This window comes from Acomys russatus, chromosome 13 (assembly GCF_903995435.1).
Source record: "Acomys russatus chromosome 13, mAcoRus1.1, whole genome shotgun sequence".
NCBI classification, from domain to species: domain Eukaryota; kingdom Metazoa; phylum Chordata; class Mammalia; order Rodentia; family Muridae; genus Acomys; species Acomys russatus.
This window is the reverse complement of record NC_067149.1, coordinates 12,282,031-12,307,270: the sequence shown is the minus strand read 5'-3', so window position 1 is coordinate 12,307,270 and position 25,240 is coordinate 12,282,031. Positions and strand designations below refer to the sequence as shown.

Sequence of the window (25,240 nt, the reverse complement as noted above, 5' to 3'; positions counted from 1 at the left end):
ATGAATCTTGCAGAGTTATGTCATGTCTTTCTTTGTATTTGCTTTTATCTTTCTGGACTTGGTCCTTTCAGCCCCGCTTCTAGCACACCTTCCCTTTCGTGAACTTTTGTGGGCATTGAGTGTGTATATATGTATATAGGGGGTTCCTGGGTGAGAAGACTGAATCTTTCCAAACAGGAACTCAAATGCCATTAGCTCAACTGGCCCTGCATGGAGTGGGGCCAATTTCCATATGGGATGGGGCTCAGTAGGGTTGGTCATCAGTATTTCCCTCAGCCCTGGGGCTGTGTGTGGGATGTGAGCTAGTTCTCCTAACTTGAGAGGATTTAACTGGGAGAGAAGGGAATGTGGGTCGTCTCCCCAGTAGGAAGCGGTGACTGATCCCTGCCCAGGCCAAGTGGGAAAGCTTCCCAGCTTTCTGTTTACAACACACTGTTCCATGTTGGGGTTGGTTGGTTAGCTTTCTTTCCCTCCTGACACAAAAATAAAGTAGGCAGGACCTTGGGATACCTTTGGTTATTGGAAGTTTAAGGGCCTTTTTGGGTGTATATGTTTTTTTTAAATATATTTTATTAATTTATTCATATTACATCTCAATTGTTATCCCATCTCTTGTATCCTCCCATTCCTCCCTCCCTCCCATTTCTCCTTACTCCCTCCCCTATGACTGTGACTGAGGGGGACCTCCTCCCCCTGTACATGCTCATAGGGTAGTGTTCATGGTTTTTGTAACTGGTCTGAGCTCTCACTGGGCCCAGTGACACTGAGAACTCCACGTAGAACCTTTCTGTGTGTTTGCATGTATGCACATGTGTGTGTATATGGAGGTCAGAGGACGGCCTTGGGCATCATAGCTCAGGAGGGACCCCTCCTGACCCCTCCCCTCCCACATGGTCTTTTCATTGGTCCACCACTAATAGGCCAGAGCAAACCCTGGGGATCGACCTGTCTCCCCTTCCCCAGCTCTCTGAGCTAGAGAGTGGAGATGCATGAAGGTAGACTGAGGCTCAGCAAGTGCCAGGGAGAGAATTTGCAAGAAAAGAGGGGTGTGTTGGCAGTATGCCTGGGCAGTATGAAGCACGGTGATACTTTACAAATAGTGTGGTTTATGCTTTTCCTTTTTTCCCCTCCCCTCTGTTCTCTCTCTCCAGACAGGTTCAGAGTTCAGCCCAGTTGATGGACCTATTCCAGGTCAGATGGACTCAGGGCCAGTGTACCATGGAGATTCAAGGCAGCTAAGCACCTCAGGGGCGCCGGTCAATGGTGCTAGAGAGCCCGCCGGACCCACTCTGCTGGGAGCTGCGGGTCCTTGGCGGGTAGACCAGAAGCCCAGCTGGGGCGCTGCCTCAGGCCCTGCTCACACCGCCCGCCTGGAAGATGCCCACGATCTGGTGGCCTTTTCGGCTGTGGCCGAAGCTGTGTCCTCTTATGGGGCCCTTAGCACCCGGCTCTATGAAACCTTCAATCGTGAGATGAGTCGTGAGGCTGGGAACAACAGCAGGGGCACCCGGCCCGAGAGCTGCTCGGAGGGCAGCGAAGACCTTGACACGCTACAGACAGCCCTGGCCCTTGCGAGGCATGGCATGAAACCACCCAACTGCAATTGCGATGGCCCAGAGTGCCCTGACTACCTCGAGTGGCTGGAGGGAAAGATCAAGTCTGTGGCCATGGAGGGAGGGCAGGAGCGGCCCAGGCTCACAGGCACTCTGCCTCCTGGTGAGGCTGGCCTCCCAGCCCCAAGCACCAGACCACTCCTTAGCTCTGAGGTCCCCCAGGTACCTCCCCTGGAGGGCCTGCCTCTGTCCCAGAGTGCCCTGAGCATTGCCAAGGAAAAAAACATCAGCCTGCAGACAGCCATCGCCATCGAGGCCCTCACGCAGCTCTCCTCCGCCCTCCCTCAGCCTTCTCATTCCGCCTCCCAGGCTTCTTGTCCGCTCCCTGAGGCCTTGTCCCCTTCTGCCCCTTTCAGGTCTCCCCAGTCCTACCTCCGGGCCCCCTCATGGCCTGTGGTTCCCCCAGAGGACCATCCATCCTTTGTTCCTGATAGCCCAGCCTACCCTCCAGCAACCCCAAGAACTGAGTTTCCAGAAGCATGGGGTACCGATACCCCTCCAGCCACACCCCGGAACTCCTGGCCTGTGCCCCGCCCAAGCCCTGACCCTATGGCTGAACTGGAACAGCTATTGGGCAGCGCCAGTGACTACATCCAGTCAGTATTCAAGCGACCTGAGGCCCTGCCCACCAAGCCCAAGGTCAAGGTTGAGCCCCCTTCCTCCTCCCCAGCCCCAGCACCATCCCCTGTTTCCCAGAGGGAGGCTCCCCTGTCATCAGCAGAGCCCGACACCCACCAGAAGGCCCAGGCGGCCCTGCAGCAGCACCTTCATCACAAGCGCAACCTATTCTTGGAACAGGCCCAGGAAGCCTCCTTCCCTGCTCCCACAGAGCCACAGGCTCCTGGCTGGTGGGCCCCACCAGGCTCACCTGCCCCACGGCCTCCCGACAAACCACCCAAGGAGAAGAAGAAGAAGCCTTCTACCCCAGGTCCCGTGGGAGCGGAGAAAACCACCCCTGGGATCAAGACCAGTGTCCGAAAGCCCATTCAGATCAAGAAGTCCAGGCCCCGGGACATGCAGCCTCTCTTCCTGCCTCTTAGGCAGATTATTCTGGAAGGGCTAAAATCCCAATGCTCAGAAGGGCAGGCACCTCCACTTGCCCAATTCCCCACCCTGCCTCCTGCCCCCCAGAGCTCTGCCTCCCAGGGCGCTGCCTCCCAGGGCGCTGCCACCCCTTTACCCCCAGAACCTTCTCTTGCGTTATTTGCACCTAGTCCCTCCGGGGACAGCCTGCTGCCCCCTACTCAGGAAATGAGGTCCCCCAGCCCTATAGCAGCCCTGCAGCCAGGCTCTACCGGCGGCCCCCTTCCCCCTGCCGATGACAAGCTGGAGGAGCTCATCCGGCAGTTTGAGGCTGAATTTGGGGATAGCTTTGGGCTCCCCGGCCCTCCTTCGGTGCCCATCCAAGACCCTGAAAACCAGCCAACATGTCTCCCAGCACCAGAGAGCCCTTTTGCCACCCACTCCCCCAAGAAGATCAAGATTGAGTCTTCAGGGGCCGTGACTGTCCTCTCAACCACCTGCTTCCAATCAGAGGAGGGAGGGCAGGAGGCCACACCCACTAAGGCTGAGAACCCACTCACACCCACTCTCAGTGGCTTCTTGGAGTCACCTCTTAAGTACCTAGACACACCTACCAAGAGTCTGCTGGACACACCTGCCAAGAAGGCACAGGCTGAGTTTCCCACCTGCGATTGTGTTGGTAAGTCCGTGTGAGTGTCAGGGAAGGATGGAGAGCAGCCTGGTGGGCTTGGGTTTTCATCTAGCAGATGGTTTATGGAATGCCTACCACTGTGCCACATCCTGGGAAACGAGCTGACAGGCACGTGTAAAGAAGCCTAAAGGAAACTGATACCAATGTAACTGAAATTGGCTGTCTTAACTTATTTTCCCGTTGCCGTTAAAAAAAAAAAAAAATACTCAGCTAAAATCAACTTAAAGGAAAACAAGTTTATCTTGGCTCCCAGTTTAAGAGTGCTGTCTTTCATGGCAGGGAAGTCAAAGAGATAAGGAGTTGGAAGCAACTGGTCACATGGCAACCACAACCAGGAAGCAGAGGATGGTGACGGTTTGCTGCTGCCCAGCTCCCTTTCTCCGCTAACGTAATCAGAATGCCAGCTAGGGAATCCCACAGTGGACTGGCCTTCTATTTCAATTAATACAGTCAAGATTACCCCTCCCATAGGCATGCCAGAGGCCCGCCTCATGGTCATTCTTCCTACAGGAGATGGTGCCTTTGCAGAGCCCTGTAGGGCCCTCAGCTAGAAAGGAGGACCATTCTAGGAGTTAGGCGTGCCCCTGGCTGAAAGTAGGATTCGTTTGGAGTCTTTTTGCCCTAGAAAGAGCAAAGTAGGATGGGGTGGCATGACACGGTGGGCAGGGGTCAGATCAGTCAGGCCCCAGGGGGCGACTGTCAAGAGTTGGACGTGATCCCAGGGGAAGTAGTAGGTTCCTGAGGGTTTGAAAGCAAGTGATGTCGTTGTTATCTTATGCACTTGAAAACTTCTGACTCATGGTGGAAGGGGAGACAATCCAGAAACTATAAGGAAAATGCCATGAGCGATGTAAGAAAATGTGTGTGCCTGAGAGGGAGTGGGGGGAGCAGGTGGATGATGGTCCTGGAAGAGGTCTTGGCCACAGCAGTGCTCTTCACTGGGGACAGGTTTGGAGAGGAGTGTGCACTCTGGTTGTGTAGGCCGAGCCTGGAGTGGATGTGCAGCTGGAGGTAACATATGCACATGTTCTGACATGGCTAGGTCTGGGCTGGGTGTGACCCTGGGCCACAGGTCAGGGGCTAAAGAGCCCATCGGTTTGTAGGCCTTGTCCTTGGGTGCCTTAGGACTACCCCATGGATGTGATAGTCTCAGAGGATGTTCTTGCTATGGTGGCAGCCCTGGGTCTGCTCTGGCTCCCGTGCCCTGCTGCTTAAAGGCCCATGAATGGCACGTGTGCTTCAGGTATTTGACAGAACAAACACCCCCTCCCCCAATGCTCATGATGAGGACCCTGAATTCTGTGACTGTGCGATACACAAAGGCTGTCATCCTGGCATGGGGAAATGTGCGAACGGCAAATAAAATGGCTCGTGAGGTGCTTGTAAATGCCCATTAGCTCTGCTCCTTGTTAGATATGACTGTAAGGTGTGGCTGTGAAGCCCCTGGTCCCCAGTGTTTGGGGGGCAGTGCATTCAGATCACGAGCAGTCTTCCTCTTGCCCTTCTGTGTCTCTGTCTGTCTGTCTGTCTGTCTGTCTGTCTGTCACTTGGCCTGAATATAGTACCTAGTGCTTAGGGCTTAGTCGGTCCTTACTGTGTTACTTGTTAAATTCATTTTATGGTGTGAAGGTTGGTCAAGGCCGTTTTAGAATCTGAATTCCAGCTCCATCAATCACGAGCTGGGAGTGCTGGGCCCTTCTCTACTCTAGCCTTTACGTGCGCCTAGAGGGCGATGACCCAGAGCAGGAGGCTGCTGAGAGCCGCAGTAGTGCTCAGGAAACGCTGCTCAGCTCCAGGCAGCAGAGCAAGCACTTCAGTCACCACTTCATTTAGGTCACAGTACAGTCACATGGTGTGAGGATTGCAGCTGGTTGTGCTCTAACATGAGGAAGTGAGAGTCAGGTTAAATCCTTTTCCAGGGTCAGAGAAATGGTAGAATGCAGACTCGAACTTAAGGACTTGGGCTCTTAACCACCATGTCATACTCTTATTTTTCTTTTAATTTTTTGTATGTGTGTGGTGCAGGGGATGTCAGAAAACAATCTGTAGCTGACTTTCTCCTTTATTAAGTGGGATCAGGGATCAGATTCAGGTGATCAGGCTTGCATCACAGGTCATTACCACTGAGCAGTGGCTGCAGGCTCCCTAGCAGGTCTTATTGGACTGAAGCCAGCTAACTGGTAAGCAAGGCCTAACTACAACACACAGTAGCAGGACGAAGCATTTTAACCTCAGCTTCCAGAGGGTCTGAGGCTCCTGTTAGGAAAAGACATTCAATATTATTTTAGAAGCATCTAGAGCCCTATGTCCAGAATGGTCCTTTTCAGTTGCTCTGCGTAGACTCTGAATCAGGCTGACTCTGGATTGCCCTGATGTAAGGTGAGATAGAAGAACCCATGAACTGTTCCTAATCCATGCTTAACAACACTTGCTTCTCTTGCCAGAGGGCTTGGGTTCGGTTACCAGAGGTTTAAAACCATCTGTGATTCTAGTTCTAGGCCATCGGACTCCCTCTTCTGGCCTCTGCTGGCACCAGGCACAAACATGGCACACACATTGATACAGACAAACACCCAAACAAAACAAAACATTTCCTATAACATAGTACAAGAAACTTAAAAACCAAGAGCATTACCCATATGTGAGAATTATGGAGCAAGATATGGTGACATGTACTTGTAATCTCAGCACTTGGGGGAACTGAAATAGGCGAATCATAAGTTTGGGGCCAACCTGGGCTACATAAGAAGTTATAGGCTAGTTGATGCTGTGTAGAAAGACTCTGTCTTAAAAACAAATTATGAATTTCTTGGATGTTTGGTAGGATATATCTAAGTTTGTTTTAGGAATTCTAAAATTAAAGGCAGCTATGAAATTTCAAAATAAAGTATAGACAGTGTGGAAGGCATTAGCTCTGAGGGGCAGCGGGTGTGGGTGTTGAAATATTCCTAGTATTTTGAAGTTTGCATTGGAGCTACCCTGTTTGCCCTTAACCATCCTGTGACCCTTGGCAAAGATGGGCAGGGCACTGAGCTGTGGGGACTGCTGTGTCCACGCTCAGTAATGGAGAAATGCCCAGAGGAGAAAGATTAGGACAGAGAACGAATCTGAATGACATTTTAGTGGGAAAAGCATCCTTTAAGATCTAGATATCATTTCATAGATGAGAAAGCAATCTGTGTTAGCTTTTAATCGTTGCCTTAATGTGTCTGAGGTGCGGCCAACAGGAAGCTGTGGGGACTAGCCCAGAGCCCAGGCAGGAGGTTAGATGTGTGGGGGTCAGGGGGCAGATTTCATAGAACTTCTGCATTTTAAGCCCATTATCATGCCTAAAGAAGTGGCTATGAGACCAGCCTCTCCTTTGCCCAGAGCACAGTGAAAGCTGAGGGGAGGGACATTCATTGTTCAGCAGATGTGGCTGGCTGCAGTGACTACCAGGCAACAGCAAGTAGGGACAGTCCTGAATGGAGAGCACAAATTTGTCTTGGTTTATAATCATGTAGAGCCTATTTCCTGCAGCTTTCATTTTATGAAAATGTGTCCCCTTCCTTTGTACTCATTTTGATGATTCTTAAAATAGTTGTAAAACAATAGAATATTTTGGATAAAAGTAGAGACTCCAGTCCTAAGTTCAGAGGACAGCAAAGAAGACTTCCTGGTAGGGGTGATGTCTGAGTTTTAGAGGGTCATAGAAGGTAAACGGGTACAGTTGCTAAGGAAACACTAAGGAGAGGGCTGTGGGTATGGGGAAGTGAAAAGGCATGCAAACCACATGAGATGTGGGGAAGACATGAAAGACAAGTTCTGGTGTGGCTGGTGTGTTAGCTGGGAGCGGTGGGAGGGGCAGTCTCGGGGAAGGAGGGATGATACTAAAAGCAGAGAAACCAGTTTACAAGCTCAAGCAAGGAATTGTGGGTGCCTGGGCTAAGAGTAACTGCCAAAGGCCAGACATGGTGACACATGCCCTTAATCCCAGCACTCGGGAGAGAGAGGCAGGTGGGTCTCTTGAGTTCGAGACCAGCCTTGTCTAATAGTGAGTTCCAGGACAGCCAGAGCTCTGTAGAGAAACCCTGTCTTTAAAAAGTGACTGCTGGTTAGGAAGGAGGGGAAAGAGAAGTCCATCAGTGGCTAGGTGGCGGGAGAGGAGGAGGAGCAGCAGTTGATGTGACTCTTGAGATTCAGGTTGGGCAACTGGGTGTGTGGTGGAGGAGACCTACAGGCCGGCCTTGCAGATGTGTGGGAGGGAGCCAAGGTTGGATTCATGAACTGGAGATGATGATTTGAATTTTCAGTTGTGGTCATGTCCAGGCTGTGTAGACTAGGAGGAAGCCTTAGAACACAGATGACCAATGTTCAGCAGGGAGGGCTCGCATTTGAGGGGGAAGGTCATGTGAGAAGTCGTGGAGAAGGCAGGATAAAGTCCCCCTGGGGAGCTTTGAGCATCAGTACTGAGTGAGTCAGTGATCGGTGCTGGGGCTTCTCTGGCTGGCTGTGCTCCGTGTGCTCATCTCTGCAGTTAAAGCCTGTGTTTCTTGTTTGTTTGTTTGTTTTTTCGAGACAGGGTTTCTCTGTGTAGCCTTGGTTGACCTGGACTCAGTTTGTAGACCAGGCTGGCCTCCTACTCACAGGGATCTACCAGCCTCTGCCTCTCGAGTGCTGGGATTAAAGGTGTGCACCCCCCCACCCCCCACCCCACTTATCCCTACCCCACCCACCCCCACCCCCCTGCCCCCCCATCCCCCGGCAAAAGCCTGTGTGTCTTGATAACAAGATCGTCTGTTGTTGTTCTGAAGCATCTGGGCTGGCAAGTACTCTATGCGGTTTTTGGGTTAACTGGTCAACCTTATTCCACGTCTGTATTTCATCTTGTCAGAGATGTGTGATCAACATAGGTGTTATCTCTTCGCTTTCCATCTTTGTAGTCAGCTAGTGGGCCTTTTACATCAAGGTGCGTAGATCTATTCCCAGTAACATAGACATCAGGGTGACCTGATCATGTTTAAGAATTCCACCTAGTAGTCCTGATCCAAGAAAGGTCCTGACCATCTGCTTGCCCCGCCCTCCCCCCTCCCCGCTATGGGCTTACAACTCTCAGGAAATGTCACACCAGAGGACACTCGGGGAATGGATCTTATTGGCTGTGTGCACAAGCTGCCCATAACATTGAATTTAAAAACGGAGGCCTTACAGAGGATTGCTAGGAAAGAGCCAGTAGGTGCAAGTTGAGCCCGATGTGGTCTGGGCATTGGCTGTACATGGTTTCTGTGTACCAGTGTCCCGAAAGCCGTGCTCACCGTTCCCATGTGCATTCTGTTTTTAGCTTTCCCCACTGGGAGAGTGGAGTGTGTGTGTGAGTGTGCCCATGTGCCACAGTGTGCATGGGGAGCTCAAAGGTACTTGCTTCTCTTTCCGCCTTGTGGGTCTTGGGGCTCGACCTCCAGCTGTCAGACTTCAGTGACACGCCTTGCTTGCTCTCCGCAGTGTGCAAGTGTGGAGAGGGAGGGGCAGGTGGGAGGTCCTTCAGACACTCAGGGTCCCTCTTTCATCATGAGTGGTTTCATTTGCCTCTTGCTAATGATAGAAAAATGCATTTCATCTCTCTCCCCAGCCTGGTAGGCGTAGAACAGAGCTTTCTTTCTGTCTTAATGAGTGTAAAATGAGGTGCATAGGGGTTAAGGAAAATACCCCAAGCCTTGTGGGAGGCGCTCTCCCAAAAATAGTATGTTACGCTCCTTAGCCCTCTCACAGCGGAGCTCTTGTATATATATTTCAGAAAGAAAAGAAAAAAGAAGACACCTCACTTCACTTCTTGTCTTACTGTCCTCTGTGAGGAGCGGAAACAGATTTTTCTCTACGTAGAGTTAAATCATTTCTCTCTTTACCTTAATGGAGGAGGAAGTAGTACCACATGGGACTGAAAGGGGGGAAATGGTGACCTAATATCCAGATAGCAGAATATTCCTTTTCTGAAACCCGATGAAAGGAGCCCAAAGGAATAGAAGAAAAGGAGAAAGTTCCTCGACCCAAGCAGGGAGGGCTCCCATCTTAAGCCACAAGTGCCCGGCTTGCCTGCCAGCATAGACACTTGTTCAGGGAACAGCAGTAGGGTGCACAGCACTGGGTATTGGGGAAACAATCCTGGGGCCTCAGGAACCCCATAACTTAGAGACTGGAGACCACCTTTGGGGAAAGTGTATACAGGCAAAGTGGGGAGCTCACTTGAAGGACTTCACTTGAAGGAGCTCTCGGCTCTGGTTGGCTGGCAACCAGAGAGGCCGGATACCAGGAACCAATCTGTAGGTGAGACCCAGCAGGGTCAGTCAGAGTGAGGCCACTGTGCAGGGAGTAATCTTCACTGACACTCCACACACAAGTCGTACCCAATGTGAGGCTTTTAAAAACTGGACAGAGTGGTCCAAAGTGCCCAAAGCCTGTCCCCATCAGGACAGAGCTTGTAACGCAGCCCTCAACACACAAAGCCAGGGGTCTAGAGCCATCAGTACCACAAAACATAGACCTGGAGCTATACTCCTGCCCAGCTCCTGCCCCACTTCCGGCCCACTGAGTTGCTTTCTCTGGGTTAGTTCCTAAGGGAAGAACATGAGCAGTAGCTAAATAAACAAGGGTAGTAGTCTATTTCAGTCAAACAAGTCTGGAACTGTGGTTTTAATTAAAAGGAGGGCTAATTTATCCCTCTTGATTGAAGACATTTTGGGCTCAGAGCAGATACAATAGTGCTGACATCCAAAGGGCATGGATGATGCCGAGCCCCAGCCACAACAGCTTACAACAAAGAAGTATCCACCCCACAACATCCATTGCAAAATATTATGAGAAAGCCACAAGTGAGAGACGCCTTGGGCATATAAGATTCCCCTGTCAAAGATTACTTAATGCTGAGGCTGGTGTTGGCCGCCTATAATCCTGAGGTAGGAAGAGCCAAAGTTGAAGATCTGATTAGAGTGAGGTCAAGGCCAGCCCGCACAATAAGCAAGACCCTCCCTCGGAGTAAAAAGCATAGACGGGTATAGGGGGACGAACTGAAATTGGGAATGGTATGAAAGAGCACCTTTGGTGTGGGGCTCCACCAAGGCATGCTCAAAAACGGGAGCTTCACTCCACAGTAAGAATGAGGGGCAGATCGCTAGAGGCAGAGGCAGGTGGATCTCTGAAGTTATTTGTTCCTAGGGCTAAGGCTGTGTTCCACTGTAGGTGGTAGGGTTGTACCATCAGCTAGCCAGAGTGGTTGTAATGACTTAAACCCTGCATCCCTACCAGCAGGTAGTGCCAGTCTTTGCCGCTGCGGTATGTGATAGACTCTCACTGTGCCTTTATGCGCATCATCCTCTTTGGTAAAGGGTCCATGTGACCCTGTTGACCTGTGTCTCGTTGATTAGTAAAGGTTTTTTACGTTGGAATCGTCTATTGCAGCTCTCTGAGTATTGAAATATTCTTGAGTGACTTGGGATCAGTGCTCGGTTAAATCCCTATTCGTGCACGTAAAGGACTCATTAAGATATGTCCATGCTGAGTAGTGGTGGCGCATGCCTTTAATCCCAGCACTTGGGAGGCAGACGCAGGCAGATCACTGTGCGTTCGAGGCCAGCCTGGTCACGACAGACAGGGCTGTTACATGGAGGAACCATGTCTGGGTAGAGGGGAGATGTCTAATATGCAGGAATGCACAAAATAATGACAGACGAGGGAAGTTGTGCTAGGGGAGGGGCTAGCAGTAAGTGCTACCGACAGTCAGAATGAGTACAGAGTAACTGGTAGCGCCTCTAAACAGAAGCTTCACCAAGCATGGTGGTACCTGCCTGTAATGCCTGCACTTGGGTGCTAGAGGCAGATATGTAGGTTCAAGGTCATCCTTGGCTACAAACTGAGATTAAAGCCAATTTGTGTAGATTGAAGTCTACACACAACCCTGCCTCCAGGACCAGAATGTCAAAATAAATAAAATGCAAAGGTCACTCATATTTTAAATGAATTTATTAAATTGTGTACCTTTCTCCCTCTTTTATTCCTCACTTCCCTCCCTCCCCGAGTAGTTCAGAATTCACTCTGTAGACTAGGCTAACCTAGAATTAACTCTGTAAACCAGGCTGGCCTGGAATTCAGAGAACTGCCCTCCTCTGCCTCCTGAGTGCTGGGGCCAAAGGCGTTTCCCACCACTCCCTGCTTATATTAAACATTTTATCATCCAGAGAGGGAAGTATAATCACAAGAACACTATCAAAAAGCAGATGGTAAGGCTGGGTGTGGTGGCGCACACCTTTAAGTCCCAGCACACAGAGGCAGAGACAGGCAGATTGCTGTGAGTTCGAGGCCAGCCTGGTCCAGGACAGCCAACCTACACAGAAAAACCCTGTCTAACAACAACAACAACAACAACAACACAGCAGATGGTAAAGGAGATGGAAGACATTCTAAAGGCACCAATTCTTCCCCCCCCTAAAGATCCCACTAGTGTCAGCAAAAACAGAATAGAGATTGTCCAAGTTAGAAGTGGTATGGTGTGGGGGGGGGGATACAAAACTATGGCAAAAAACAGGAAATAATGTTCACTGCTTACTAATTTTCATGAAATACCAAATGCCAGGAAGCAAAATGTTATAAGTAGGCTCATCCCTCCTAATGGCTTACAGGCTCCTAGTGTTAGCGCCGCCGAGAAGGCTGTTAAGCTTCATTTTGCTGCGGGAAATACCAGGCATTGGTTGCTGACACAGAGCATATGTAGCACATTATCTCAGCCTTGTGGAGTAGTGTCTTTACCCATCCCCCACCCCCCCATCCCCCCAGTGACACAGCACTGCCTGCAGAGAGCTCCAGCCAAATCTAAGTGTCCATCAGAGAGACCAGGGCCAGCTTGCTCCCTTGTCTCATCTGCACTCTGGGCTCGTGGTGTTGGTTAACATGCTTCTGGATCCTGTGTTTCGTGTGGACTGAAAGTGAGGTCTAAGGGCTTGTTTAGCCCCTGTTAGTGATGCCCTGTTAACCACTGTTAGGGCAGTTAGAGTGGGTATTGCTGTTAGGAAGTTACTCAGCCCCCTTTGCATCCAGGTCATTCTTGTGATGGCCAAAGCCGCTCGGATCCCCATGATCCTCCGAATGGATTAATTTTTTTTTTAATTTAATTTAATTTTTTTTATTTTTTATTAATTTATTCTTGTTACATCTCAATGTTTATCCCATCCCTTGTATCCTCCCATTCCTCCCCCCCCCCCATTTTCCCATTATTCCCCTCCCCTATGACTGTTCCTGAGGGGGATTACCTCCCCCTGTATATTCTCATAGGGTATCAAGTCTCTTCGTGGCTACCAGCTGTCCTTCCTCTGAGTGCCACCAGGTCTCCCCCTCCAGGGGACATGGTCAAATGTGAGGCACCAGAGTACGTGAGAAAGTCATATCACACTCTCCACTCAACTGTGGAGAATATTCTGACCATTGGCTAGATCTGGGAAGGGGTTTAAAGTTTACCTCCTGTATTGTCCTTGGCTGGTGCCTTAGTTTGAGCGGGACCCCTGGGCCCAAATCTGCCTATCATATTGTTCTACTTGTAGATTTCTAGGACCCTTTGGATCCTTTTATTTTGCTATTCTCCCATGCGTCTCTCATTTAGAGTCCCAATAGGATGCCTTTCCCTCTGTCCCAGTTTCCTGGTAAGTGAAGGCTTTCGTGGGACATGCCCCTTGGGCTAGTATGCAACGAATGGATTAATTTTTATCGCTCATGGTAGAGTGATGATTTTGTCATTCTTTCAGTCTTTACCTGTATTTGATTCCTAGCATGTTTCTGGATATGAGCAGACTTAGAAAGCATTCTCTCTAGGTGAAATAGTCTAGTTGCAGAACCGTGTACACGGCATGATTCCACTTAGGTAAGCTGACTAACACAGTCAAACTTGCAACTTCCCACTTCTCCAAACCCCTGACCCCCTGACAGCCATCAGTATGTTTAATTAAAGTGTCCTCAAAAAGAATGTGCTGTGGCTCAGAATTGAAACAAGAAGTTACTATGCACGCAGTGAAGAGCACTTGCTGCACTTCTAGGGGACCTACATTTGCCTCCCAGCACCCGTGGTGGGTGGCTCACAACTGCCTGTAACTCCAGCTCCAGGGGATCGGATGCCTCCTCTGGCCTCCTTGAGTACCTGCACTCCTCGAGCCCAACCCCAACCCCTCTCTCAGACACACACACTTAAAAATAATTTTTTTCAAAACCATTTGATGCTTAACAACACACAGTGGACACAGTGGATGTGGTTGTGGAAAGTGGTGCCCTGATTATTTAGCTCCTGCTGTTTTCTGTATATACTGATGGGTCTGTTTAGACAAGTCTCAGAGCTTTTCTACAAGCCCAATTTCAAATGATATAAAAGTGTTCTCATACTTTACAAAGCAGTTTTCCTTTCTGTGGTGCATGTAAATGCTGCAAAGACCAGCAAATGAAACAGTCCCCCCCCCCCTTCCCGTGGTTGTAAAGAAAGGTCTCTCTCTTTGTATTCCTGTGTCATTGTTTCGTTGGTTAAGCATTTCTCTTCCAATGCTTATATTTAATGTGTGTTTGCTACAGTTGCCTTTTTGCATGGCTTCTCCCAGGTTTGACTGGTTAAAGCACTTTCAGGCCAGCTCCAGAGCTCTTTGCACATAGCTTACCTGTGCCCACCTCCCACTCCCCAGGCATTCTGTCTGTGCTTGTTTGCTTTTTCTGCAAGATGTTTGAAGTACATGCCTCCTCTTCTGGCCTTAGACCTCGTGTTGACCCTTCCTCTGAGCCCCTTGGTCCTTTGGTGGATGATGATATTTAAAAGTCAGAATAAAGCGCTGGCGTGTCCGCAGCTCCTAGAGGGTTGGGGCTTTTAGCTGTTTCAGTGAGTAGAGACTACATTTATAGTGATTGCTATAGTTTGGCTATTGATGCCTTTCAAGGGCCCACGTGTTGAAGGCTGGGTTCCTAACCTGTGGCACTACTGGGAGAAAGTGAACCACTAGGAGGTGGGCTCTAATGGAAGTAAGTTAGGCCATTGGGAATATACACTTGTTGTGTGGCAAAACTTTTCCTGGGAAGATGCAACACACACATCTACTCACCCCACATAGGGATCTCAAAAAAAACCCCAAAGTACGGATACCACCAAAGTCCAATTTAGTGAACAAATGAGTTTTATTGGAGTTACTTACAGGAATATGGGTAAAGGGTTACTTACAGGAACAGAAATGACTCCAACAGCTGCATCCAAGGCGGCCTACCCCAGCATGGTGACAGCTCACAAAATCTGGGAAACCTGAAGCACACTACAGCCTACAGGCAGCTCAGCAGGTTGGGGAGTGTCCTTTCCGAGTGACTCTGGTCTGAAGCTCTTCCAGGCAGTTGGCGTGTTTCTGCAGCTTCCAGGCAGATGTTCTGGTTGTAGGACAAACCCAGCTCTTCTTGCTTACTCTGGTAGGGAGGGGCCTAGTGAATCTGGTCCGTTTCAGGGACTTTCTTATGCTATTCTGGGTTGCTTACCTTGTTGCTTAGAGAGCATCGCTGCAGGATGCACCTCCTTCCTCTTCTCTTTTTCCCTGCTGCCATAAGGAGAACAGGCCTCCTAAGCCCCGCATTCCCACAGTGGTGCTCTGTGCCACCACAGGCCCAAGCATCAGACCAGTGACCACTGGCGGAGTCATCTGACACCCTGTAAGTTCATTATCTGAGGTGTGTGGGTCTCTACCATGTTGAGAAGCTGAGCCACACACTAAACACTTGCAATTCAAATGAAGTATAGGGTTTTTACATAACTTTGATACTTATAGTTATATCTCTTTTTAAGACTTTTTTTTTCTTTACTCTTTTATTATGTATACAGTATTTTCGCCTGCGCGTACCCCCGCATGCCAGAAGAAGGCACCTGATCTCATTATAGATGCTTGTGAGCCACCGCGTGGTTGCTGGGAATTGAACTCAGGACCTCTGGAAGAGCAGCCAGTGCCCTTAACCTCTGAGCCACCTCTCCAGCCCCTATAGCTGTATATCTTAATGTTAACACCTAACTCAGGAACCTATAAAGGTGCCGGTTGTCATGGTGACCATGTAAAGCAAACCGTGGTCCAGTGAGGCGGCTCATCTTGTGCATGCCTGTCAGCCCAGGCTTGACCTCTGGAGCTCGTGTAAAGGTGGAGAGAGAACAGACCCCATACCACCTCCCACCCACCTCAGCACATGTGTTGTGGCACATACATGATCATGCAAAATAAAAATTTAAGGCAAAAAGATGTAAAATGGGATATTTACATAACAAAAAAATGGGCGCTGTTGGGTTTATGTGTGTACACACAAGTTTCATAGTTAAATATACGTGTTGGGTCAGATTTCTTTTTCCTAGAATGTCCACTCCCATATAAAAAAACATGCTCAGGAAAGGAAGTGCACTTAAAAGAAATGGTGTTTTTAAGACGCACCTGGGCTGTGTTGTCAACTGCTGCAAGTGGCCTTGCTTTTTTTCTTGGGGTGTCTTCCCCGTGTTTCGGCAGCTCTCCCAGAGAAACCCAACCAGCCGGTTTCCAGACTGGCTTGGTTAGGGACGGAACTGCCAGGCTTCAGTTTCCAGCTTCACCTTGACCATGTGAGCTGATGTTGTCCGACCTGGGGCAGAAGGTAGCCACCAAAGTCACCCTGGTGCTCGGTTGCCTTGCAAGACCCTCCGGTTAGCTCATTCCTTTGAACTTTCTCTGCACAGCAGGAGCTGGAGCAAAGCCCACAAGTTCTGTCACAGTCACATCCTGTTTTCTGTATGCCATGCTGTAGCTGTCTACTAAGCACCTATAAAGAGCGCTCAGACCACTAACTCCAACCCCCGCATCCTCGAGGCTGCTCTCTCCGGGCCTCCACTGTGCTTCCTCTGTCTGTCAGCTCCTGTTTTTGTATGCCTCAGAATAGGGTGTATTTGGAGCAAGTCGTTTTTGTAAGCTATGCTTGGAGCCATTCAGAAAATGCTGAGGCCTTGGCATCTGATAGCTCATCAAATTCTCAACTGCTCTGCAAACGTATATCTACCTTTTAGTTGCTTTGGGGCTTATGAAGGTTGTGTGGGTCACTCGCAGCCTCACTGTTGTTGACAGAGCCTGAACAATAGCAGCCTGTTGCGTTCATGTTTGTGCCAGACGCTGGGCTGAGCCTTTCATTTTGCACGCAGAGGCATAGGGATTAGAGAGGTTGGGAATGTAACCACCGTTGTTGCCCAGGTTCCTGTCCACGAGATCATATTTGTTCTTCTGTGTACCACTAGCGGTTACATAGCAGATCAGATCCTCTCCTTGATACCCGGCATGTACCAGGTGCCCGGGAAAGCTCAGTTGGGCCTTAGGGCAGATGCGCTCTTGAGCTAAGGTGACAGCTTGGTGGGTAAAGTGCTTTCTATGTAAGCATAAGGGCCAGCATTTAAGTCCCCAGGACCCACATGAACATCTGTAGCCCCAGAGCTGGGTGAAGGACACCGTTGGCACAGGGGGTGGTTATTGGACAGCCAGTCTAACCAAAATGCCGAGCTCCATGTTCAGAGAGAAATTTTGTCTCAAAGGGCGGGGAGGAAAGGTAGAGGGCTATGGGGGTGGGGGTGGGGCTCAGTAAATAAAGTGCTCACCGTGCACAAGGACTGGAATTTGGATCCCTAGAACCCACACAGATGCCAGGTAGGCATAGTGGCCTACCTGTAATCCTAACACTTTGAAGGGTGACCTGGCTTGCTAGACTAGCTGGGTTGGCCAAATCTGTGTTCAGTTTGGAGACTTCGTCTCAATGAATAACGTAGAGGTGAGATGGGAAAGATGCTTGTTATCCACTCAGGCCCTTGCACACATTCACACATACACGTATCTGCACATGTGTGAGCATTCACAGAAAACGCACAGTATTGATGCTACACACACACACACACACACACACACACACACACACACACACACACACACACACACACACACACACACACACACGGGCCTGTGCGGGTGTGTGGCAGGAGCCTGTGGCGATGGTGTGTGGTTCCAAGTATAGGGGTTGTGTTGAGATGGTGTGGTGTGGGGCAGCTGTGGACACTGTTGAAATTGTGTTCTCTCTTCCATCTAGAGTCCTCAGCAGGAAGAGCCACTTCTGTTTGTCTGTGGTATGGAAGGGTGCCTTAGGGGTATGGGGACATGCTTTGAGGAAGCAACTGCTGTCCTGATCTGGGCCAGAGAGCCATCCAGGAGCATCTGCTAGGCTGCACATAAGCATAGATAACAGCTCTTTAAAACGAGGCTAAGAGATGACTGAACTTAGTTTAAGCTTGCCATAACTATGTTACTAGCATTGGTAATGCTAGTATACCTTTATGCTTATGTGTGTACATATGTGTATAGCATTGGAAATATGGCCACCCTCAATAAAAATACCTGGAAGTAATTTTCTGTACATAAATCTAATTCCAACATTCCAACATAGGGTTCAGTAATGTTCGTTGGCGGGGCTGTAGGGGACTTATGATAATTTCCCATTATGAACAATACCAGGGACCATCCCTACCCATTTCCCCACCCCAGCTCCTGACCTTCAGTCGACATGACCCTCTGTATAGCCCAGGCTGGTCTCAAACTCACAAAGCCTTTTCTTCATCCTCTTGAGTGCTGATATGACAGATGTATGCAAATCCAACCGAATTCCTAAACATAAATCCTTTAAAATTGCTGGGTCAGACCGATTGTGCACTTGTTTTAGCACGTGGCTGTGTTGCTCTCCACACTGCTTGTTTCCTGTGCCCTTTCCAGTACACAGACCTAACGGGTTTTGACAAGTGACCCATCGAAAAAGGAGAGAAATGGCTTCAGATATGTTCAGGCCACTTGTAATTCTCCAAGAATCATTCCGTCCCCTTTTCTCGTTAGTTGTGGTAGAGCTTGGTGTATTAAGGAAACTAGTGTGGTGTTCCAGACTGTTCCCCTAGGTATGATTTGTCTTCAGCATGACTTTTGATTGTGATTACTGTAAGGTTCCCTCTAGTTAGACTTATTAGAGTCTTTTGCTTTAAATCAGTGGCTAGTGGATTTTATGTCATGTTTTGAGATATTCCCTACTCTGTGATAACTTGAATAATCTGTTTATTTTTTCAGCACTCGTGTAATTTTTAAAAGTTTGGTGTGTGTGTGTGTGTGTGGATCCAGAGGAGGCACTGGATAACGTGGAGCTAGAGCTACAGGCAGTTGTAAGCTGCCTGACAGGTGCTGGGGTAGGGGGTGGACTCTGGTCCTCTGGAAGAGCAACAAATGCTCTTAAACTCTGACCATCTTCAACTCCGATTTTTGGGGAGTGAGGGGTAGCTTTAAATTTCTAACTATGGATCAAATATTTCCATCCAGTTGACCCAAAGTTAAGCATTGAAAAATCCCATCCCTCCCCTGTGGTACAATGCTATGAGGGTAGCTTGTGTGGGTCCCTTGCCTGTGCAGCAGGAACAACTGCTCTTTAAAGGGAGTAGCGGTGTGTGTGTGTGTGTGTGTGTGTGTGTGTGTGTGTGTGTGTGTGTGTGTATCCACCATAAAACAGTATAATGTTCTATATAAAATTAAAATGGACTCTTAAATTATTTAATGTTTTATGTGCATGTGGTTTTGCTTGCATGTATGTCTATGTACCACGTGCGTGCTTGGTGCCCATAGAGGCCAGAAGAGAGCATCACATATCTTGGAACTGGAATTGAGATGGTTAAGAGCCACCATGTGGGTGCCAAGAACTGAACTCACGTCCTCAGGAAGAGCAGCAAGTGCTCTTTAACTGCTGAGGCATCTCTCCAGCTCCCTAGACTCTTTAGCATGTTTTACATTATAAAATTGTAAGGTTTTGACTCACAGAACAGCTCGCAAAGCCTTCATTTACAGTTCCATGAACATTTATAAAACGAATGCCCACATCAGCACCAAATACTTAAAGATCTAGGCCATGCCTGGTCCCTAGGCTCCTCTGATCCCCTCCTATCCTTTTCTTGTTCCTGAACCCCCAAGAAACCATTGTCTTTACCTTTTTTTTTTTTTTTTTAAACAATGCCGTACTTGATTTTCTTTTGAAAATGCATTTTCTGAAGGTCAGAGTTCATTGAGTGTCTGAGTGTCCTGTCTCCTTTTGCCACCTCTGTGTGGATTTCTAAGCAGCATTGTTTAGCCGCCGCTATCTTTGAATGTTTAAACGGAATCTAGTTTGCTGGCTCAGGCTTGGCCTTCAGCCCCCCACTGTGCTCATGTGGTGGTCGGCTCATCCTGGATGCGGTCCAGCCGTGAATACTACATTTTATTTACCCATCTTCTGTTGCCGGATTATGAGTGTGTGTTAGGGTGTACTGTTATAAATAGCCCCACCCCACACTGGACAGCTTAAGCGAGCATTCTCACAGGTCAAAGACCCTGTAACTGGTGGGAGCTCCCTTTCTAGCTGGGATATAGGCTCTTCCCTGACGCAGGGGGACAAGCAGAAGAGTTAAGATTTCTGTGTCTCTTGTGTGTGTGCGTGTGTGTAGAGATCAGATTCAACATCTAACTTCTGATCATTTCCTTTTTTTTTTTTTTTTTTTTGAGACAAGGTCTTTCAGTGAACCTGGAGCTCATCAGCTTGGCTAGGCTGGCTAATGAGCTCAAAGGATCCACCTAGTTTTGTGTGCATGTATACACACACACACACACACACACACACACACACACACACACACACAGAGTCCCATCTCCCTAAGTTGTACTTATAGATACAAGTTGACATGCCCCCCCCCCCTTTTTATGGTTGCTGGGGAGCTCAGGACTCATGTTTACACAGTAAGCTCTTTACTCACTGAGCCATCTCCCCTCCCCCTCTCTCCCCCTTCCCTCCCCCTCTCCCCCTCCCCTCCCCCCTCCCCCTCCCCTCCCCTCCCCCTCCCTCCCTCCCCTCCCCCTCCCCTCCCCTCCCTCACCCCCTCCCCTCCCCCTCTCTCCCCTCCTCCTCCTCTCTCCCCCTCCCCCTCTCTTCCTCCCCCTCTCTTCCTCTCCCCCCTCTCCTCCCCTCCCCCTCTCCCCCTCTCCCTCCCTCATCTCTTTGATGGATGGGTGCATGGATGGATAGGTAGGTAGGTAGATAGATAACACATGCTTGTAGATACATGGGTAGAATTTATAGGCATAGTGGTGCTCAGTATGGATGTTAGCAACTGAATTCTGGTCGTCTGTATAAGAGATCTTAACTGCTAAGCCATCTCTCCAGCCCCAAGGCTCACTTCCATGGCCTAATTACTTCTTGGGAACCTCACTTCATGATGCCATCACACTGGGGTTTAGATTTTAGCTTATACTGTTGGGCATAGCTTCTTTTTGCCCTCCAAGGCAGGGTTTCTCTGTGTGGCCTTGGCTGTCCTGGGCGCAGCCTTTTTAACCTTGCATGCTGCTTCCAGTTTTGACTATTGCTAATAATACTGTAAAAATCCTTTCATACATGTTTTGATGTGTGTGGCCAGAATTTCTCATGGAGTCATAACAAATGATGGCTTTACAGCGATGTTTACTCTAAATGTATGTGTGTATTTGAAGGTCAGAGGGCAATTTGTATAGGAGCTGGTTCCCTCCTCCTACCACGTGGGTTCCAGGTACCAAACTCGTGTCATGTGGGGCTTGACGGCAAGTGCCTTTACCCACTGAGCCATCTCACTAGCCCTGGGTTTTACTTGTTTGAAAGATAACAAACTTTTTTTTTTTTTTTGTATTGATCATTAGTAATTATTAGCATCAAGCATCTTAACATACTCTTATATTGTCTTACATAATTGCATACATTTAAAAGTGAGAGGCTGACGTTGGTACCCTACTCCCTGGACTCCTGAACCTTCCTCAGTGGGCTTCCATCAGTTTCCTTTCTCTGTTGGCGTCTAGTTGTCTCCTCTGACAGGAGCCAAACGTAACCAACTTAAGTATGTGTGGCTTACAGTTACCGGCTGTCTGTCAGCCTTACAGTATCCATTCAGAACATCTGCTCTTGGAGTCTGGTTCTTTTTCTTTGAAATTTCCACTTAAGCTCACTTAAAAGGGCATATTTTATCTTATTTTAGCAGATAACCCTCACACAGCATGAAATTAGGCATTTCAAAGTTGGTGAGGAGAACGCACACATTGTGCAACCAGCTCTTGTCTAGTTCTGAAATTCTTTTACTTCGCCCAAAATGAAATCCATGCCGGTTAGGCTGTTACTCCCCATCTCTTTCCCTTTCAGCCACCACTCTTTCTGTTGTTACAGATTTACCTACTCGGGGAAATTTGCACGAATGGAACCATATACTGTGAGGGCTTCCTGGCTTCTTTCACTTAACAGTGTTCTCAGGCTCCATGAACGTCAGCATGTATTAGCACTTTGTTTCTATTTATTTTTTAAATTTTTATTACTTTTTTTTGGTTTTTCAAGACAGGGTTTCTCTGTGTAGCCTTGACTGTCCTGGATTCCCTTTGTAGACCAGGCTAGCCTCGAACTCACAGAGATCTGCCTGCCTCTGCCTCCCGAGTGCTGGGAATAAAGGTGTGTGCCACCACACCCGGCTAAATTTTTATTACATTTTATGATGAGGAATGCATGGTTGCAAAGGTCAGAACTTGCAGAAGTCAGTTCTTTCCTTCCACTATGTGGGTCCAAGAATGACTCAAGCCTCTAAGCTTGCCTGACGAGCACGTTTACCCACTGAGCCAGATCACCAGCCCCATTTCTGTTTGTTTGTTTGTTTGTTTGGTTGGTTTTTTAACTGTGATAAAATAAAATACATCTAACAAAAAGTTGACACTTAATCATGTATAAATGTATGTGCAGTCAGGGCCCTTAAATACATGTGCCGTACTGTCATTCTGCCATCGCCACTGTCTGTTTCCAAAACTCTTTGTCACCTTAAACAGCCCCCCTGTGCCTGTGAAGCAGTAACCCCACATTCCTCGCTCTTTGATAACTTCTAGTGCACGCTCCCTGTGTTTTATGAACCGGCCTCTCTTATAGATAATTCATGTAACTGAATTCTTAATGTATTTGTAGTTTCACTTTTGAGACAGGGTCTCTTGTAGCCTGCGATAGCCCTGGGTTTGCCACCTAGTTGAGGTTGGCAGCCTCCTCCTGATTCTCCCAGTTACCGGGGTTACAGGCGTGCATCACCGTACCTGCTGTGTCTAGTGTGTTTCACTGAGGCTTGTTATGCGATAGATAGCCATATCAGAACTTCTTCCTGCTGCCACAGGCCTGGAATTTGCCAACTCAGGAGCCTGAAGAGAAGGATTTCCATTGCAAACGTGGCTAGAGTAACTTAGCAACGCACTGTCTTAGTTTCCTCTAAGGGGCTGGGAATAATACCTCAGTGGTAGGAGTTACTGTATAGTTCGCTTAAGGTCTTGCATCCAACCCCAAGTACTGCAAAAAGAACTTACTCCTCCCTGGGGCGAAGTGATGCTTTCTTGGTGAATTTGGATGGTACCACACTTAATTTACTGTTCTGCCTGTTGATGGATGCCCATGTTTAGAGGTGCTGCTGCTGTGAACCCTGGAGTTTGGTTCCCTTTGGTGGTGTTTCTGGGGTAGCTTGCTGACTCTAGCTGTACTGGCGAATTCGAAATGGCTGCCATCTTGACAAGACTTGGTTTTATCAGGCTCTTAAACTTTCCCATTTGATGGATGTGCTTTATTATGAATTTAATTCTATTGTGTATTTCCTGATAGGAATTGAGCAGTTTTTACAGCTATTTGTGACATACTTATTAACTTCCTACTAGTGGTTTGCCTTTCTGAATTAGTGTTGCCTAATTGTCTCCAAATAATGCTTGCTCTTGGTATTTCTGCAGAACAAATAGTGGAGAAAGATGAAGGCCCATATTACACTCACCTGGGATCTGGCCCCACAGTAGCCTCTATCCGGGAACTCATGGAGGAGCGGTGAGTGACGCTGGCATCCAGGGAGAGCGGGGAGCGCCGGTGGAATGTGGAAGCACCTGAGTCCATAGGGTCGCGCTAGATGGCTCCAGGGAGAACCCCCACATCTGGATGGTGGCAGGTTCAGAGCAGGAGTCTATCTCACTTTCTGCCGTGGGTTTCATGCCATCTGTAGGGCTGCCCTCCGTGTGCCCCGACCCCTTTTCTTGTTCCCAAAAAAGCTTTATTGAAGAAACACTGCTGTGTGGTGTTATGGCTTATGGAGTTAGTCTTCCACAGCCGGGTTTTCTTGGGTAACTTTTCTACACTGCTGCTTGGCATGCTCCCATGCTCCCTTGTCCGCTCGATGTCCCGCAAAAGGGTGCTTAGAGCTCACATTCTGTTGGCATCAGGTGGGTTGTCTTGTTTTGATTTCCCATCCCCACCCAAATTACGTCATAACTGGAGTCTGCCCTGATTTTACTGTATAGGATGTTCTGGATTCATGTTGCACACTTATCTTAAGGAGTCCTGAAAGACTCTGGGGACTTGGGGTCAGGGTACATGTTGCTACAAAAGTGGTTCATTGTTTTCAGGTCACTTTAGAGGAAAAGACTGAGTGAGGTTATGGCTTTTTTTCCTTTCTTTTTTGTAGTTGAAGGTATCATGAGTTTACCAATTCAGTACTGAATTGGAGTGGGGTTTTTGATTGTCTTCTTTTTCAAGACAGGGTTTCTCTGTGTAATCCTGGCTGTCCTGAATTCACTCTGTACACCAGGCTGGCCTTGATCTTGGAGATTCGCATGCCTCTGCTTTCCTGTGGGGTTATTTAACAGCTCTTCCTTTCTTTTCTTTCTTTCTTTCTTTTTAAAGTTGTTCATATAGAGACTTTTTATGGAAATTTTGTTATTTGTTTTTAGACAGGGTCTCTCTATGTCTCCCGGGCTGTTCTAGAACTCCCTATGTAGACCAGGCTGTCTTCAAACTGAGAGAGCCACCTGCCTCTGCTTTCTGAGGGCTGAGATTAAAGGCGTGTACCACCATGCCTGGTTCACATAGAGCCTTTAATGTTTGATCCTATGCTTATTGTTGAGTCCCCTTGGGAGTTATATAACTCAGTTTTCTTATCTACAAAGCAGAGCTGGCATTATAGGAGTGCTGTGGACACAGACTGGACTGGCATGGAAACCGAACCATTACAAGTGCTCCAGAAAGCGTGGGCTGCCCTTGTTGTGTGTGTACACTGATGTGTTCAAAACCAACCATTAGAATTTTATATAAAACAAAGCAAAGATGATCTACCTTTGCTTGTGCATGTGCATAGCATGTGCATGTGGGAGGCTTAGTGGCTTAGGTCCTACAGACATGGGAGCCGGGTCTTCTGTGAATAGGGGAGCTGGGCTCATCCTGTCAGTGCAGCAAGAATGGGATGGAGACTGGGTCTGCTGTAAGCTGAGCTGGATGGAGGTCACTGATCTGCAGTAATCGCTCTTCATTTCCCAAGCCATCTGGAAACGTTTCTGTTCAGAATAACCATCAGAAAAGCCACTTGATCAAAGACCAACTCCAAATGTAGTCTTGATTTAAAGGGTCCTGCCTGAGCCCGGGACAAGAGACTTAGACTCATGTGTGTTTGTGTGTCCTTGCATGTCTGCCACAGTTTGTAGACTGCACCGGGCCACATTTGGAGGATGACTTTTTTTGTTTGTTTTTTCAAGACAGGATCTCTCTGTGTTAGCCTTGGGTGTCCTGGACTCGCTTTGTAGACCAGGCTGGCCTCGAACTCACAGCGATCTGCCTGCCTCTGCCTCCCAAGGGCTGGGATTAAAGGTGTGTGCCGCCACCACCTGGCTAATGATGACTTTTTTATTGTTGGGTTTTTTGCTTTGTTTGGGGGGGGGTTGTTTTGTTTTGTTTTGTTTTTTTAGTTTGTTGAGACAGTTGGACAGCTCAGGCAGACCTCACACTTAACTGTGTATCTGACACTGGCCTTGATGTCCTAGTCCGCCTGCTT

General features: G+C 48.5%; 1 protein-coding gene across 6 annotated transcripts in view; it reads left to right on the top strand.

Moving 5' to 3' along the window:
* Tet3 (tet methylcytosine dioxygenase 3) overlaps nucleotides 1-25,240 on the top strand; it is a 95,176-nt gene that overhangs the window by 50,602 nt on the left and 19,334 nt on the right. For all 6 annotated transcript variants that reach the window (XM_051154800.1, XM_051154799.1, XM_051154801.1 and 3 more), the window contains 2 exons: nucleotides 1,152-3,315; nucleotides 23,160-23,250. In XM_051154800.1, the coding sequence (XP_051010757.1) occupies nucleotides 1,152-3,315; nucleotides 23,160-23,250 (2,255 nt within the window). The remainder of the gene's footprint in view (nucleotides 1-1,151; nucleotides 3,316-23,159; nucleotides 23,251-25,240) is intronic.